Here is a 16625-nt window from a genome sequence, read left to right as displayed (position 1 = left end):
TGTGCTGGTGAGACCTGTGGCCACCGCTGGGGGTGGGACAGGAAGTAGATATCATGTGAATCACCCCAGGGATAGGCTGTGGGTAGGAAGGCCTGCCTCAGGGAGCTGGCGTCAACTCTTCAAGAGCCCCAGGTTAGGCAGTAGACGCCTAGCAAGAACTTCTCTCCTGTCTACTCCAGGTAGGAATGGGACTGGGAATTGCTGGGTGGCAGGGAACGGGGCTGCCCATCTGTTTGGGGAGACTGAGGGGCAGGAAGTACCCGGGACGTTCCTGCTATGTTGTCTAGAGGGGAAAGTTTTCCCTGTAGCCAAGATGGGTCGGGCCAGAGCACTCCTCTAATCCTGGGCGCAGGGAGGCACCTGCCAGCCACCTGAGACAGGCCTCAGACAGGTGCCTGTCACAGCCAGGGCTGGGCAGTGAGTGTGTGAGAGGAGGCTTGAGTAGGAACCTCACAGACCTGCAGACATGCGGGAAGCGGCAGGTCAGCAGCTGCCAGTGTGGAAGTCAGCCCACGTCCCACTGCTCCCCACCAGCTGAGACTCACACTGAGGGAAGAGAGGGACAAGGATGAAGCCAGATTTAAATTCTGATCACAGCCTGGTGAGAGAGTGAAGACAGACAGAAAGAGCATTGCAATGGGGAAAGAAGTCTAACACTTCAGAATGTGGGCTCCCCAGGGCCCCAGGCCCTTCCCCAAGCCTAGCCCTTCTCCATTGGCCACACCCCACTCTGCACCATTAATTTAGAACCCCATTAGGCCTCCAGTGGAGAAACCCTAGCAAGGGGGCGGCTTTCCGGCTTTGTGGCCCCAGGCAAGGCGCTTGCCTTCTCTGGGTTCATCTGAACAATGTCGGGGTAGACCCAGCCTGCACAGACCACTCCAGCCCTGACATTCAGTGATTTCAGAGAAGCCTCAGCCCCTCCCCTTCCCCATGCCTTTATGCCCCACCACTGAGAGCGCACGAATCAGCCATCCTCTCTCCCTTTGCCCACAGCTTCTGCGACCCAGAAGCTCCGCCAGCAGCTCCATGGCCACCAGCCTGCTGCCCCTGGCATTCCTCCTCCTCCTGCTGCCCCTGCCCGTCCCAGCCCCCTGCTACACGGCTACACGTTCTGAGTGCAAACGTGTCCGTAAGTTTGTGCCAGGTGCATGGCTGGCCGGGGAAGGGGTGGACGTGACCACCCTCCAGCGCTCAGGCTTCTTCCCCGTGGACACACACAGTTTCCTGAGGCCTGATGGCACCTGCACCCTCTGCCGAAACCCCCTGCAGAAGAGCACCCTGCAGCACCTGCCTCTGGCACTCACCTCCTGGCGTGCCCAGGGCTCCAGCTGCCAGCGCCAAGTGGCCAAAACCCAAGTCAGCTCCATAGAGGAGGTGGCCCGGGATGCGGCCAAGAAAATCAACAATGATTGGAAAGCCGGGCTGGACGTGAATCCCCATCCTACCAGTAATGTCCAGGTGTCTGTGGCTGGCTCGCACTCCCAGGAGGCCAACTTTGCAGCTGATATGTTACATAAGGACCAGTACACCTTCAACATGGACTCGGTGGAGTGTCCCCTATACAGGTGAGGGCTGGGCAAAGGTGTCACAAACCCTGCAGGGTCAGGGTGGGGGCTGAAAAGCTGCTACTACCAGGAGGGAACCAGGTCCTCACTCCTCTCACTCATGCTACTGACCCCAGAGCTTCCTCCTGCCCACCAGGGTCCCATCTGCAGGTGCCCCGTGGATTATGGGAGCAGAATTATGCCCCAGAGCCCTGACATGGTGCCAGTGAGCATCCAACCCCTGCTTCCTGGGCACCGCCAGCTCCCTAGGGGGTCCTTCATGGATTGGGGGGTTGGAGGGACAGAGGCAAAGAAGCTGCCCGGGTCTTCCCTCCATAGTGCTATGTGGCTTTGGGCATCTTACTTCTCTCTGAGCCTCAGTTATTCCACCAATGCTCATGTCTTCCTGTGCCAAGGCTACAGTGCTGAGTGACAGTCCCTGGGGAGCAGGCAGAGGTCTGGGACCCAGGTCCCATGTCACACATATCTTGCTGCTAGGCTTGAAAGTCCCATCCACTCCATTCTCCATGGCTGACCCTCCAGGTACCTGGTTTGACTTTCAGAACTGGAGGCCATACCTTTAGAGCAAGCCAGGATATTCTACAACTGTCAGGAGCCAGGTACTCAGGGTTTAATCCAAGCGGACAGACCAGGTTCCAAACACAGACAGATACCATACCATCAGGGTAGTCTCACTGTCGTGTGTGTGTGTGTGTGTGTGTGTGTGTGTGTGTGTGTGTGTGTGTTGTGTGAAAGGCAGAATTACACACAGATGGACAGAAAAGGAGAAGAGAGAGGACTTCCAACCACAATAGCCAGGGTTGGGCCAGCCCAATGCCAGGAGCCTGGAGATTCATCCAGGCCGCCAAAATGGGTGCAGGGGCCCAAGCACTTGGGCCATCTTCCACTGCTTTCCCAGGCCATAGGTAGGGAGCTGGATCAGAAGTGGAGCAGCCAGGACTCAAACAGGAGTCCATATGGCTGAATGACACAGCTCAACCCATGCACCGCAATGCCGGGCCCCAGGAACAATCTGGCAGGAGTTCCCTAGTGAGGGAATACTGCTCTCTGTGCCCCTACCTTGTTTCTTTCTCCCCACCCAGTTTTCACGTGGCACACAAACCCCCTCTGCACCGGGACTTCAGGAGAGCTCTCAGAGACCTGCCCCCCTACTTCAACACTTCCACGGAGCTCGATTACCAGAGGCTCATTTCCAACTACGGCACCCACTTCATCCGGGCTGTGGAGCTCGGCGGCCGCATCTCAGCCCTCACTGCCCTGCGCACCTGTGAGCTAACCCTGGGTGGACTCACAGCTGATGAGGTGGCAGACTGCCTGACCGTGGAGGCCCAGGCCAGCATCTACGGTGAGAGGGCCAAAGCCTCCTCTGAGTACAAGGCCTGCCAGGAAAAGCAGCAGAAGCACAAGATGACCACCTCTTTCCACCAGACCTTTCATGAACGCAAAACACAGGTGGTGGGCGGCCACCACACCTCCATGTCTGACCTCCTGTTTGGGAGACAGGCTGGGCCCGAGCAGTTCTCAACCTGGGTGGCCTCGCTGCCTGCCAGCCCCAACCTACTGGACTACAGTCTAGAACCCCTGCACCTGCTCCTGGACAGCCAGGACCCACGACGGGAGGCGCTACAGCAGGCAGTGAGCAAGTACCTGAAAAGCAAGGCACGCTGGAGGGACTGCAACCGGCCCTGCCCCCCAGGGCAGCAGAAGAACCCCCGAGATCCATGCCAGTGTCAGTGCCCCAGCTCAGAGGCCACCAACCAGGACTGCTGCCCACGGAAGCGAGGCCTGGCCCGGCTGGAGGTCATGAACTTCCAGGCCTCGGGTCTGTGGGGGGATTGGATCACAGCCACAGACGCATATGTGAAGGCCTTCTTCGGTGGTCAGGAACTGAGGACAGACACCGTGTGGAACAACAACAATCCCAGGTGGAGGACACGGCTGGACTTTGGGGACGTAGTCCTGGTCACACAGGGGCCCCTAAGGGTGCAGGTCTGGGATGCGGACCATATCTCAAGTGATGACCTCCTTGGCACCTGTGACCGATCTCCACAGTCGGGAACCCATGAGGTATCGTGCAAACTGAACCACGGCCATCTGAAGTTCACCTATCGGGCCACCTGCCTGCACCACCTGGGTGGGGCTACCTGCCTGGATTACAAACCCCACAGACTCCTGCAGGAAGCCCCTGGAAACCGGAGTGGGGCTGTGTGGTAATAGCAGCGAGCAGCTCTCTTGATGGGAACCCTGGCCACCCTGCTTATTCCCACTAAACAGATGGAGCACAGAGGCTCCACCTTTTTTCCCCAAGGTGACTGAGTTCACAGACCAATGCTGAATCCCCTATCTGAACCACCTTGGTTCTGCCACCCTCGGGAGCTGTACACAACCACCACCAGAGTTGAGGCAGAGGCCAGGAGGCCCTTCTGTCCACGTGGTTCAGAGCTTGTCCCTAGAACCCTCCCCTTGCAATTCTCTTTTTTTTTTTAATAGACATCAGCTGAACCAAGTCAGAACTGTGTCTTTTTCTTTAAAGTTAATTTTGATGTGTTTTGAAAGGCAGAGTTAACAGAGAGCAGGAGAGACACAGAGAGATCTTCCAACCGTTGGTTCACTTCCCAAATGACTGCAACAACCAAGCCACAAACAGGAGCCAGGAGCTTCTTCTGGGTCTCCCATGTGGATGCAGGGTCCCAAGGTTTTGGGCCATCCTCTGCTATTACCCCAGATGCATTAGTGGGGAGCTGGAAAGGAAGTAGAGCAGCTGGGATTTGAACTACTGGCATCCACATGGGATGCCAGCACAGTAGGTAGTGGCTTTACACTCAGCACCAGCTCCTGCATTGCTTTCTAGGGAGGCAGTTCTTTATTCCCACAGATCTAACCCTCTGCCTTGCTTTTCTGTTTGAGCCTTTGCCCAACACACATTGCCTCTCAGTCTCTCCCTGCCCCACTGTACACACAGCTTGACGAAACCAACCTACATGATGCAGTGGCACCTGTGACAGAGGAGAGAACAGGGACCAAACACACCCCAGGGGTCAACTCCTCCATCTGACACTCACATGCCGTGGCAGACAGGCCACATATATAAGCTCTTTCTCACTGGGCTGCAAAATATCTTACTATCCTAACTTTCCAATTCAAGAAATCATGGCAGGAACTGGAGGGCAACCAGCTGCTAGCAGGAAGACAGCAGCGAACAGAGAGGATGGTGCAGGGCTGAACAGCAAGTGTCTCCTGCCCACAGGTTGGGGCTGGCCACAGGTTGGCTCCCAGCTGGAATGGGAACCCAGGCATTCCCTTTCTCAGAATAATGTGGCCATGAGCCTGACTTCATGAAAATAAGCTCATGTGGAATCTATGACACAAGCCAGAAGGAACATGTACACAGGTCGGCCCCGACCCAAGGCTGTCCATTACACAAACTCTGTTTCCTACAGAATGTTCTGGCACTGGCTGGAAAGTTCCCCCATCTCAACTTGAAGGGGAAGGGCAGTGGGCTCAGCACTGCAGAGTAGGGTGGGGAGGGTGTCGCAGAGGGCCTCCTGCCTCAGTACACAGGACCCTGGGATAGGGTCAAGATTCGGGGTAGCATCCTAGATATGGTGAGTTGCCTATGCAGGGTCACAGTGAGAATTAATTCCCTCCCAGGGAGTGAGCTCACTGCTTCCTAAGGCAGCTGCAGCACTCTCACCATGCCCTCATGTATGCTGCACACCTCTTTGTAAACCCAGCCCTGGCCCCAGCCCCAGGGAGTCGATGTATCTAAACCTGCGGCCCGTCTCCAGTAGGGTCAGGCCAAGGGCCACTGGCTTGATCATGATTTGTGCAGCTGCTTCCCCTCGTTCTTCTCCTGTGAGACACGGAGGGGCCACTCTCTGCCTGCAGGATGTGGAAATGGGATGGACTGGCACCTCTCTCCTCTGGTACTAATGACAGAAATGAGAGTCTCTTGGGGGGAAGAGTCTTAATTCTCAGTGCTCCTGTTCCCCGCTGGAGTCCACTCCTCCACTGCCCAGTGAGGTCCTGTTCAATCTTGACTTCCATAACCCCGCCGGCACAGCTCTCCTAGAACTAGAGACTGAGCATCAGCCTGGGTGTTCACTGTTGGGGACGGGTGTGTCTGGTACAGTGGGACCAAGGTCATGGGGGAGGGTCTCTTGGGGTGGGGAGGGTTAATAGGGACACTTGGTCACAGGCAAGCCCCAGGCAGTGGCCAAGGACTGGCATCTGGGGCCACAGAGATGAAACGTCCAACTAGCACTCACCCCAGGCCTGTCCATTGAGACCAGTCCTGTGGACCTGACTTGGGGTCAGGACTTACCCCAACCTCAGATGGTTCTCCTGAGGATAAGAGGACCAGAGAATGCCCTCATCCATACCCCAAGGTACCCTGTTCACCTCAGCCCCTGGCACCCAGAATGGGCAGGCCCGGCAGCCCCATCTTTATCAGCCCACAAGGCTGGCCACATCCCAGGAGCCCCACCCTCCTGCCTCTGTCTCTGCCAAGCAGAGCCAGGATGGCTGCTATTGTTTCTGCAATTTGTTGCAATCTCAGAGCTCCCAGCTCATCTCTGCAGCAGCTGTGACATCAGTGTGACATCAGCCTCAGACCGCTGGTGGGACACCAGCTGACCCCCAGGGGAATGTCATGTGTCTCTCCTTCCCTTCATTCCCAGGCCTCTGGTTCCACTTGGCCCCAGGGCCTCCGCCCCAGGGCCTGCTACCAGCAGGAGGCTGTGGTTAGGACTGGACACACCTAGCTCCCATGTCTAGTTTGGGGCTTCCTGGAACTTCATTCAGTAAAGCATTTTCCTAAGTTGGAAAAGTTAATCGCTCCCTTTTCCTGCCCATTCATTCCATTTTCTTCCCACAAACACCAGAAGTGAAATGGGAGTGAAGAGCGCGTCCCAGGGCTGACTCCCCAGCCTTCCCAAAAGGCTGGACTGGTGGCTTTCCACCACCCTGATGCTGGATTGTTTCCAGCAAGGGTAAAACGTAGGCAGCATTCCCAAGCATGCAGTTGGTCATCAGTGGTACTAACTGCATTTCCAATGCTTTAATATTGCATGAGGTTCACAGCACAAACTTCTGCATTCTTCTCCACAAAAAGTCTGCACCCGTCAAACACTGACATCCCAGCAAGTATTTAGCCTAGTGGTTAGGACACATGTGCCCCACATCAGGGTGCCTGGGTTCAAGTCCCAGCTCTGACTCCTGCTTCCTACTACTGCAGATCCTGGAAGCAAGTAGTGACGGCTCATGAAAGCTGGCTCGCACCACCCACGAAGGAGCCCTGCATTGAGTTCCTGGCCAGCTTCTGCAGGCATCTGGGTAGTGATCCAGCAGCTAGCTCTCCCTGCCTCTCAAATACAAAAATAGCGGCTATTGTTGTGGTGTAGGGAGGTTAATCCACTGCCTATAAGACTGGCATCCCATATGGGCACTGGTTCAAGACCCAACTGTTCCACTTTTGATCCAGTTCCTTGCTGCTGTGTCTGGGAAAGCAGCAAAGGACTGCCTAAAAGCTTGGGCCCTTACACCCACATGAGAAATCTGGATAAAGTGCCTGTCTTCAGTCAGGTTATATCCCAGCCCTGAGAGCCACTTGGGGAGTGACCCAGCAGATGGAAGACCTCCTTCTGTGTCTCCTTCTCTCGGTCACTCCTGCAAGTAAATAAAAGTAAATCTAAAAAAATAATAAATTAAAAAACAATGACTGCCCCAGTCCTTCTTCTTTCTCTAAGTTGCCTATTCCAGGTTCTTCATATTAAAGTGAAATCAGATAAGACTTTCTGCTGTTTCTGGCTTAGTTTTCCTAGCACCGTGTTCTCAGGATCAGTCCATGACACAGCATGAACCAAAATGTCCTTCCTTTGTGGCTGAAAATGCCCGTTGTGTACCAGGACCACGCTTTGTCCACCAGTGGGTACTCGTGTGATTTCTGACTTTGGTGTCATGAATAACACTACCATGGACATTGCCTGTTGGTGTCTCTGTTCTCAACACACACACACACACACACACACCAAGAATGCACACGAGAGGGCTGCCAAAGTGTCAAGGAAAACGGAATTCACAGACAACGCAAATTTTCCACGCACAGCTTCTACATGCAGGTGTGGAGCTGCTGAGTCAGATGGAAGCTCACTCTTTTAGCCTTTAGAGAAACCAAACTTTTCCACTTGGGGCCACAAACTTCTCAGCTGGCCTCTGCCTTGGCCATCCTGGACCCACTTTCCCACCCGTCAGACCAGGACTTGAACCCAGATCCTGTACAGCCCTGCAGCATCAGAGAGATCCCTGACACCCGTGGAAGAGCCATGATGACTTCAGATCCCCCCTCCCCCAGGAGCTGCAGGGGACCCAGTCCCCACTGCTCTGTCCCCCATGCTGTTCTCCAGGGGAGAGGAGGGAGTGGGGAGGCAAAGGGAAGGAGGTGAACAATTGGGAATCTATCACCAGGCATCAGCATCCTTTTTTTAAGATTTATTTATTTTTATTGGAAAGGCAGCTATACAGAGAGAAGGGGAAACAGGAAGATCTTCCATTTGCTGATTCACTCCCCAAGTGGCTGCAATGACTGGAGCTTAGCAGATTCCAAGTCAGGAGCTTCTTTTGGGTTTCCCAAGTGGGTACAGGGTCCCAAGGCTTTGGGCTGTCTTGGACTGGTTTCCCAGACCACAAGCAGGGAACTGAGAGGGAAGTAGAGTAGCCGGGATATGAATCGGCACCCATATGGGATCCTAGAGGATGCAAGGCAAGGAGTTTAGCTGCTAGGCTACCACACTGGGCCCACCAGCATCCTTTCACCCAAGGTACCACCTCCTCCTGTCTTATTCACCAGTCTGCATAGCCACTCGCACATGCCTGGAATGCACACCGATGAGTGAAGGAAGGACAGCAGTCCCACCCCGTTGGGGCTTATCCATCCCAGGATTCCCACAAAGACTGCCACAGAAGAGGACATTTGTGGAACTAACATGAATGACAATGATGAGGAATTGAGATCAGAGTGTTAGGTGGGTGGGCAGGGTGGGGCCTTGGGGATGGAGGCTGGATCAGGTAGGGAACAGAACTTGGCTCCCATGCCCTCTTCTGGAGCAGAAGTTAGATCCCCCAGCTGGATGTGGGTGTTCCAGGGAACACCTGATGGAAAGGCAGATTTTACAGAGAGCAGGATAGGAAGATCTGCCATTCGCTGGTTCACTCCCCAAATGGCCTCAACAGCCAGAGCAGAGCTAATCCAAAGCCAGGAGCCAGGAGCTTCATCGAGGTCTCCCACATGGGTATAGGGGTACAAGAAGCTGGACCGGTTTTTGCTGTTTTCCCAGGCCACAAGCGGGGAGCTGCATGGGAAGTGGAGCATCTGGGACCAGAACCAATGCCTGATGGGATATCAGTGCCTGCAGGGAATAAGCCTGTTGAGCCATAGTGCCTCCCACCAGGCTGTGTACTTTGATTTACAGGAGCCAGGAAAGCCTCAGAAGCCTCCCAGCTAGAGATGCTGAGACTCTGAGCAGAGGCCCTTGGCCTGAGTCCACCACATCAGATCACATTTCCTGTCCAATCCCACTGCTACTCCACTCTTCACTCCCACTGAATCTAAACACAGGTCCTTTTCCCCAGGGGTCAGTGTCATGGCACAGCACGTGAAATTGCCACTTGTGACACCAGCATCCTGGATCAGAGCACCAGCTGCTCCACTTTCAATCCTGGAAAAGCAGCAGAAGATGGGAGTTCAGACTGTTGGCTTTGGCCCACCCCAGCCTGTGATCACAGCCATTTGATGAGTGAACCAGTAGATGGAAGATCTCTCTCTCTCTCTGCTTTCAAACAAATCTTTAGAAAAAAAAAAAATGAGGAAGAAAGGAGGGCAGGAGGAAGGAACATGATCAAGGCTTTGGGACCCTGCACCCACGTGGGAGACCCGGAAGAGGCTCCTGGCTTCGGATCGGCATAGCATCGGCCCGTTGCGCTCACTTGGGGAGTGAATCATCGGATGGAAGATCTTCCTCTCTGTCTCTCCTCTCTGTATATCCGCCTTTCCAATGAAAAAATAATAAAAATAAATCTTTAAAAAAAAAAAAAAAAAGCTTTTGCTGAATGTTGGTCCAAAAACAGGACACAAGCCAAATAAGGACCACAATGAGTGTTGCATCTGCTGTTTTAAAAACCCAAACCACTGAGCCTGGTGTGGTAGCCTCGCAGCTAAAGTCCTCACTTTACACATGCTGAAATTCCATATGGGAACTGGTTCTAATCCTGGCAGCTCTGCTTCCTATCCGGCTCCCTGCTTGTGGTCTGGAAAAGCAGTCAAGGAACTTCTTCCAGGTTTCCCACACAGGACTCTTGGGACCCTGCACCCGCAAGGTGACCAGGAGACCCAGAAGAAGTTCCTGGCTCCTGGCTTTGGATTGCCTCAGCTCCAGCTGTTGCAGTCGCTTGGGGAGTGAATCAACGGATGGAAGATCTTCCTCTCTGTCTCCTCCTCTCTGTATAAGTGACTTTTCAATTAAAAAAATTAATAAAAATAAATCTTAAAAAAAAAAAAAACATCAAGAGCAGGCACAGAGCCTAGCAGCCAGATGCCCGTGGCCCAGCAGCTGGAATGTTTCAGTCCGAGTCCAGGCATTGGCTCCTCACTCTGGTTTCTTGACTCCTCTGTGAACTCATGGGAACCTAACTTGTGGTTGGAGGTTCGAGTTCAAGTGCTGGGGAAGTGGAACTATTTGGTGGTTTAATATAGTCCAGCTTTGTGTCCATTCAGGAAAAATAAGCCATCTTCTCTATCTCCCACCAGTCACACCGTTTTCAGACGAGTTAAAGAGCTAAGCGTAGGGGCTGGTACTCAGTGCAGCAAGTGAAGTCACTGCTGGTAACACTCATATCCCACGGCAGAGTGCAGGTTCTAGTCCCAGCTTCTCTACATTTCTAATCCAGCTCCCTGCTAATGTACCTGGGAGGCAGCAGATGATGGGTGAAGTGCTTGGGGTTCCTATCATCCACACAGACCAGGACGGAGTTCTAGGCTCCTGACTTCAGCCTAGCCCAGTCTTGGCTGCTGAAGCCATTTGGGGAGTAAACGAGCAAGGGAAAGACATCACTCTTTGTCTCTCTCTATGACTTTTTCATATGAATAAATATGTGTTAAAAAAAAATAAAGAACTAAATGTGCTGAAACCTTAAGGAAACCACAGAAAAAGGTATGAGGAATCTTCAAGATATTCATGGAAAATGTGCATTGTGAAAAACTCAAGCACCCCACAGAGGTGCTGGCTTGAGTCCTGGTTGTTCCACTTCCAATCCAGCTCCTTGCTAATACGCCTGGGAAAGCAGTCGAAAGTGTTTGAAGCACTTGGACCCTTACAAACACATGGGAGACATGGAAGAAGTTCCTGGCTCTTGGGTTTGGATTGAACCAGCCCAGGTCAGCCCATTGAGGCCAACTGAGAAGTGAACCAGTGGACAGAAGATCTCTCTTCTCCCTTTAAAATAAGCAAAATATTCTTTTAAAAAATTCTCTTTAAAAATCTTATGCATGGGGCCCAGCTCGATAGCGCAGAGGTTAAAGTCCTCGCCTTGCACACGCCAGGATCCCATATGGTCACTGGTTTTAATTCCGGCGGCCCCCGCTTCCCATCCAGCTCCTTGCTCGTGGCCTGGGAAAGCAGTCCAGGACAGCCCAAAGCCTTGGGACTCTGCACCCATGTGGGAGACCTGGAAGAGCTCCTGGTTCCTGGCTTTGGATTGCCTCAGCTCCAGCCATTGCAGTCACTTGGGGAGTCAACCATTGAACGAAAAGATCTTCCTCTCTGTCTCTCCTCCTCTCTTCATATCTGCTTTTCCAATAAAAATAAATCTTAAAAAAAATCTTATGCATGAATTTCACAAAAATTTTTGCACCAAAATAAATTTATATTTGAATTTCATTTTTCCCATAAATTTTCTTAATTACCTTCAAATAAAACCTTGGGTATAGAAGGAATACTTGTACTAACAAAAATGCAATATTACAATTTCTTGTGACAAACACCTTGCAAATGTCTCAACAGACATACTGAGAGAAAGAACTAAACACAGCAACTCAACAGAGAAATCAGCAAAAACATCAAAGGATAAACCCAGCAGCCAATAAACACTAGGTAAGACTCGGCGACCTAATGAGAAAGCCACACACTCAGATCAAAGTAAGACTTTTCTATCCCTCATCAAATTGGCCAACCTCAGACCTCAAGTTCTGACTGAGTTGAGCACGGGGATGCCAGGGCTGTCTTAAACTGTGGGTGCTTCCTCCAGCCCCATTTGGTTCGGAGACAGAGTGACAAGCACTTCCGATGGGCCACGCACCATTACACACACACACACGTCACCAGTACCGGGTGAAGCGGAGGGTGTGGGAGAAGAGAAGGTGCAAAGCGAAACCGAAAAGACCCTGGTTGCAGATGAGCTGTTGGGGGAACCTCACAACAGCACCAAGGGGTCTGAGTAGTTGCAGGAACTTGACCCTGGGTCCCCACAGCCCGGTTGCTTTCCCCTCAAAACCCTCCCCAGACCACAGGCAAGAAGTCCTGACACTTCTTGCTCCTAAGGCCACCTGGGCAGTCAACTCAGCCATGGGCTCCCACTCTGGGCTCCCCGGGAGCTGGCAGGATAGGTGGCGCAAGGTGACAGCAGTGCACCTGCTGAAGTATGTGCTTTAATGAAGAGCAGACAAGGGCATTTCAGGGTAGATGGTGGAGACTTGTGGAAATGATGAACATGGACAATGAAGCAACATCCTCCACCTAACCAACCGACAAGACCACACACCAAAGCCCCAAAGCCCGGACCACATGATTCATACAAGAGAAAAGGTTAGTGGCCGACATACGTAAAGCCTCACTATTCAACAGAAGTGTCACATTAGGCAGTTCAGCCATTTAGCCAGGTGATTAAGACGCCTACATCCCACATCTGTGTGCTGTCTGGGTTCGATGTCCGGCTCCAGCATCCAGCTCCAGCATCCAGCTCCAGTTCTCTGCAGTCAGTGGGGCTGGCCTCAGGACTCAGGACCCTGCCGCCCACATGTGAACCTTGGATTGAGTTTCCACTCCCAGCTTTTGGCCATCACAGTCATTTGCAGATGAACTAATAGGAGTTCTCTGAATGTCTGTCTTCTTTTAGAATAATTAAAAATGTATAGAATACATTTATATAAATAATTATATAATAAAATATAACTATATAATTTGTATAAAATAAATATGTATGGTAAGTATGAGATTCTCTCCAAAATCATGAAACTCCCAAACATATCTAGACCACATCCCGGGCGGCACCAGCAGAGGCCAGCCAAGGGCAGGCTCCTGAGCTGCAGAATGGGAAGTCTCTGAATTGGGACAGATGTAAAGCAAGCATGGGAAGCAGCTCTCCCCTTGGTGTAAGGGGCAGTGGGAGCATCACACACAGACAGAGTGTAACAACAGCTATAGCCTTCTCCCTCCGCGCACAGCATCAAGAAGCAAGTGTGTGTACCTCTGTTGGTCCTCGTGGGAGGGCCAGCTGGGGGAGTGGGACAGGGAGGGGCAGCATGCTCAATCGAGAACTGGATCTTACAAAGTCAGGACCCATGGGGTTCATGTCCACCAAGTGGTGCCAGAGAAGGGTCAACCTTCACCCTGGAGACCAACGCAAGGGGAAGGGGATATGGTTCAATTCCGAGCCATAGAGTCAGGATGGGATGAAGTGGGGAGGGGGAGAAGGGGCAGTATTCAGGGAAACAAAAAGAAAGGAGGGGTAGGGACTGACGGAGGTAAAGGGGTTACCAGGGCTTCCCAGGTGCCAACCCCAGGGGCTAGAGCACTTACCCTACACTGTCCTTTTCATTGCTGGGTTTAAGTAGGCATGAAGACCTTTATAAACAGAAGCGGGGGAAAAAGCTCAAAGGGAAGTTAGGCAAGATCTCATGGCAGGCTTGGGGGACCAGACAGTCAGGCTACTCACCTGGGGGCCAGGCCCTCACCAGGCAGGAAGGATGTGGAGGGGAGTTCTGGCAGGGACCTGGCTGGGGTGCTTGACCGCACATAAGCACAGACCCAAGGCCTCATCTCTCACCTCCCAGGTTGGTCACCTGCACTGGGAGCGCATGCGGTGAGGTCTGAAGCTCTAGAGCAGCAGGGATGGCCATGTGACAGTAATGAGCCGTGTGGGCAAGCAGGGCCTCTTCCACTTTCCCGTAACTGCTGAAACCCCCTCCTGCTAACTCACGTTTTACAATTATCATTCAGCAATGTAGACTGGCATTAAGAAATGGCTTAACACAGAAGTCTTTAAAATAACTGGCCATTTGAACTAACCAAGAAAGGATCAAATTAAATCATAAAACTTTCCTTTCTTCTAATTTAATTTCATTTAAAAAAAAAAAAAGAAAAAGGATAGGCAGAGACAAACAAATGGAAATCTCCCATCTGGTGGTTCACTTTGCCCCACAATAGCTTAGGCTGACCTGGGTCGAAGCTGGGAGCCTAGAACCCAACCCAGGTCTCCCATGTGGGTGGCAGAGACCCAAGTGTAGGAGTCATTTCCTGTGCCTCCTAGGATGCACATTAACAGAAAGTTGGAATTGGGAATAGAGCGGGGATTCAACCCAAGAATGCAGGGTGTGGGTATCCCAAACACTAGGCCCGAGATCTGCTCCTAAAAAACAATCTCTAGGGCCCAGTGTGGTGCCTAGTGGCTAAAGTTCTCGTTTTGCATCCACTGGGGTCCCATAAAGGCACTGGTTCATGTCCTGGGTGCAGCTCCCTGCTTATGGCCTAGGAAAGCAGTCGAGGACGACCCAAAGTCTTGGGACCCTCCACCCATGTGGGAGACCCAAAAGAAGCTCCTGACTCCTGGCTTTGGATCAGTTCAGCTCTGGCTGTTGTGGCCACTTGAGGAGTTAATCAATGCATGGAAGATCTTCCTCTCTGTCTCTCCTTTTCTCTGTAAATCTGCCTTTCCAATAAAAATAAATGGTTTTTTTAAAAGACACCTTGCAATTGGCAAAAATCGTACAGGATATCCCAATGTGCGTTATTCATCATGCAATGGCTACACTGAGCTCATTAATGCATGCAATTTCTAGGCATGAAAACACATTCTACACAGGTAGAACTTTGCAATACAACACCCTCCTGCTGAGAGCTCTTCAAACTACTCCTCACTGGTCCTCTGGCTAGTATTTATTCCCACAGCCCCACCTCTGGGAACCAGCATCTTAAGTTGTGTGAGTTCTACTTGAAACATCCAAATGAGAACTTGTGGCTCTTGCCCGTGGGTGTCTAGTTTATGTCACTCAGCGTCATGTCCCCCAGGCTCACTGATGTCATCATGACAGAGGTTCTTCTTGTTGAAGGCTTCATGACATTCCATGACACATCAGCACTACACTCTCCATCCACTCACCTGCTGATGGGCACTGGTGTGGGTTCATACCTTGGCTGCTGCGAGGGAGGCTGCAGTGGACTGAGCCGGGCAGGGGCCTCCTCCACAGACTCATTTCCTATCTGCTCTGTTGCTATTGCCCAGGAAGCAGAGCTGCCCCCGCTAACTTTGTGAGTCTCCTCCGTGCTGCTTCCCACCAACAGGCTCCACCCTCTTGCCAGTGCAGGGGGCCTTCTGACTTTTCACACCCGCTATTCTAGCAGGTGCAAATGCCACCTCACTGAGGCTTCCCTACGCATCTCTCAGGATTAGCCATGACACTGGACATGTTTTCTTATTAATTTATTATTTTTATTGCAAAGTCAGATATACAGAGAGGAAGACAGAGAGGAAGATCTTCTGTCTGCTGATTCACTCCCCAAGTAACTGCAACAGCCGGTGCTGTGCCAATCCAAAGCCAGAAGCCAGGAACAACCTCCTCCAGGTTTCCCACGTGGGTGCAGAGTCCCGAGGCTTTGCACCATCCTCGACTGCTTTCCCAGGCCACAAGTAGGGAACTGCATGGGAACTGGAGCTGCTAGGATTAGAATTGATGCCTACATGGGATCCTAGCACTTTCAAGATGAGGACTTTTAGTGACTAGGTCACTGCTCCGGGCCCTGCACTGGATATGTTTTCAAATCTGTCGGACATCTGCAGGTCTTATTAGGAGACATCTGCCAAGTTGTCATTTTTAAATGACAGAGAGGAAGATCTTCCGTCCGTTGATTCACTCCCCAAGTGAGTGCAACGGCCAATGCTATGCCGATCCGAAGCCAGGATCCAGGAGCTTCTTCTGGGTCTTCCACATAGGTGCAGGGTCCCAAAGCTTTGGGCCGTCCTCAACTGCTTTCCCAGGCCACAAGCAGGGAGCTGGATGGGAAGTGGAGCTGCTGGGATTAGAACTGGCGCCCATATGGGATCCCCGCGGGTTCAAGGCAAGGACTTTAGCCACTAGGCCACGCCGCCAGGCCCCCAAGCATGTTTTAGACCTTCATTTAGTGATTGTTTCCTTGGCCATGTTAACCCACTGAATGGGACTAGCAGTACTGACAAGGAGCCAGTCCTATTGGTACAATCCCAGAGCCTAAAGCAGGCCTAGGGGAGACATCCACCCACTCCTGGGGGCTTCTCAGCCTTGCCCCTATCCCAAGTGAGAATGGCAGAGCCATATCCCCATCCCCAAGACTCCACGCCAGCATGCAGGAACCACACACAGCCTCTGGGGTGCAGGGAAGACGACTGCCACACCATGCTCAACTTTTCTGCCAGCCTGCACACTTCCCTCCTGACCACCATCCACTGATAGTGGGCCTGCAACCCAAAGGGCCCTGCAGGGAGCTGGCCAGAGGCCTGGGGGCGGTGTTGTCCACCTCACCCTCTCTACTCATCAGTCTCCCTACACAAGTGTGCTCAACTAACCAAGCACCTGAAACACCTGCCCACGAGTGTCAGCACAGGAAGTGAAAGCTGAGGGTCCACCTTCCACGCACTTTGTTCCCTACTGCCGTGAGAATTAGCTTGTCACATTGCTTTCCTTGGAGGGGGAAGCTCAGCATGACAGTCCTGCACAGGCCAGGACACGACTGCGGGCAGGAAGGAAGAGGGTAG

The 16625-nt window shown here is 52.4% G+C and overlaps 1 protein-coding gene across 1 annotated transcript; it reads left to right on the top strand.

Annotated features, from left to right (window-relative positions):
* The first annotated feature begins 70 nt into the window (after positions 1-70).
* PRF1 (perforin 1) lies at positions 71-4042 on the top strand. Its single transcript, XM_040975894.1, has 3 exons — positions 71-179; positions 997-1568; positions 2651-4042. Exons 2-3 carry the CDS (start codon positions 1030-1032, stop codon positions 3780-3782), a joined length of 1671 nt encoding a protein of 556 aa, XP_040831828.1. The 5' UTR covers positions 71-179; positions 997-1029; the 3' UTR covers positions 3783-4042.
* The last annotated feature ends 12583 nt before the right edge of the window (positions 4043-16625 follow it).

This window comes from Ochotona curzoniae, unplaced genomic scaffold, assembly GCF_017591425.1.
Source record: "Ochotona curzoniae isolate NIBS_2020 unplaced genomic scaffold, NIBS_Ocur_1.0 contig_2692, whole genome shotgun sequence".
In the NCBI taxonomy this organism is placed as follows: domain Eukaryota; kingdom Metazoa; phylum Chordata; class Mammalia; order Lagomorpha; family Ochotonidae; genus Ochotona; species Ochotona curzoniae.
The sequence above is the reverse complement of the archived record's forward strand: the minus strand, read 5'-3'. Positions and strand labels throughout refer to the sequence as shown.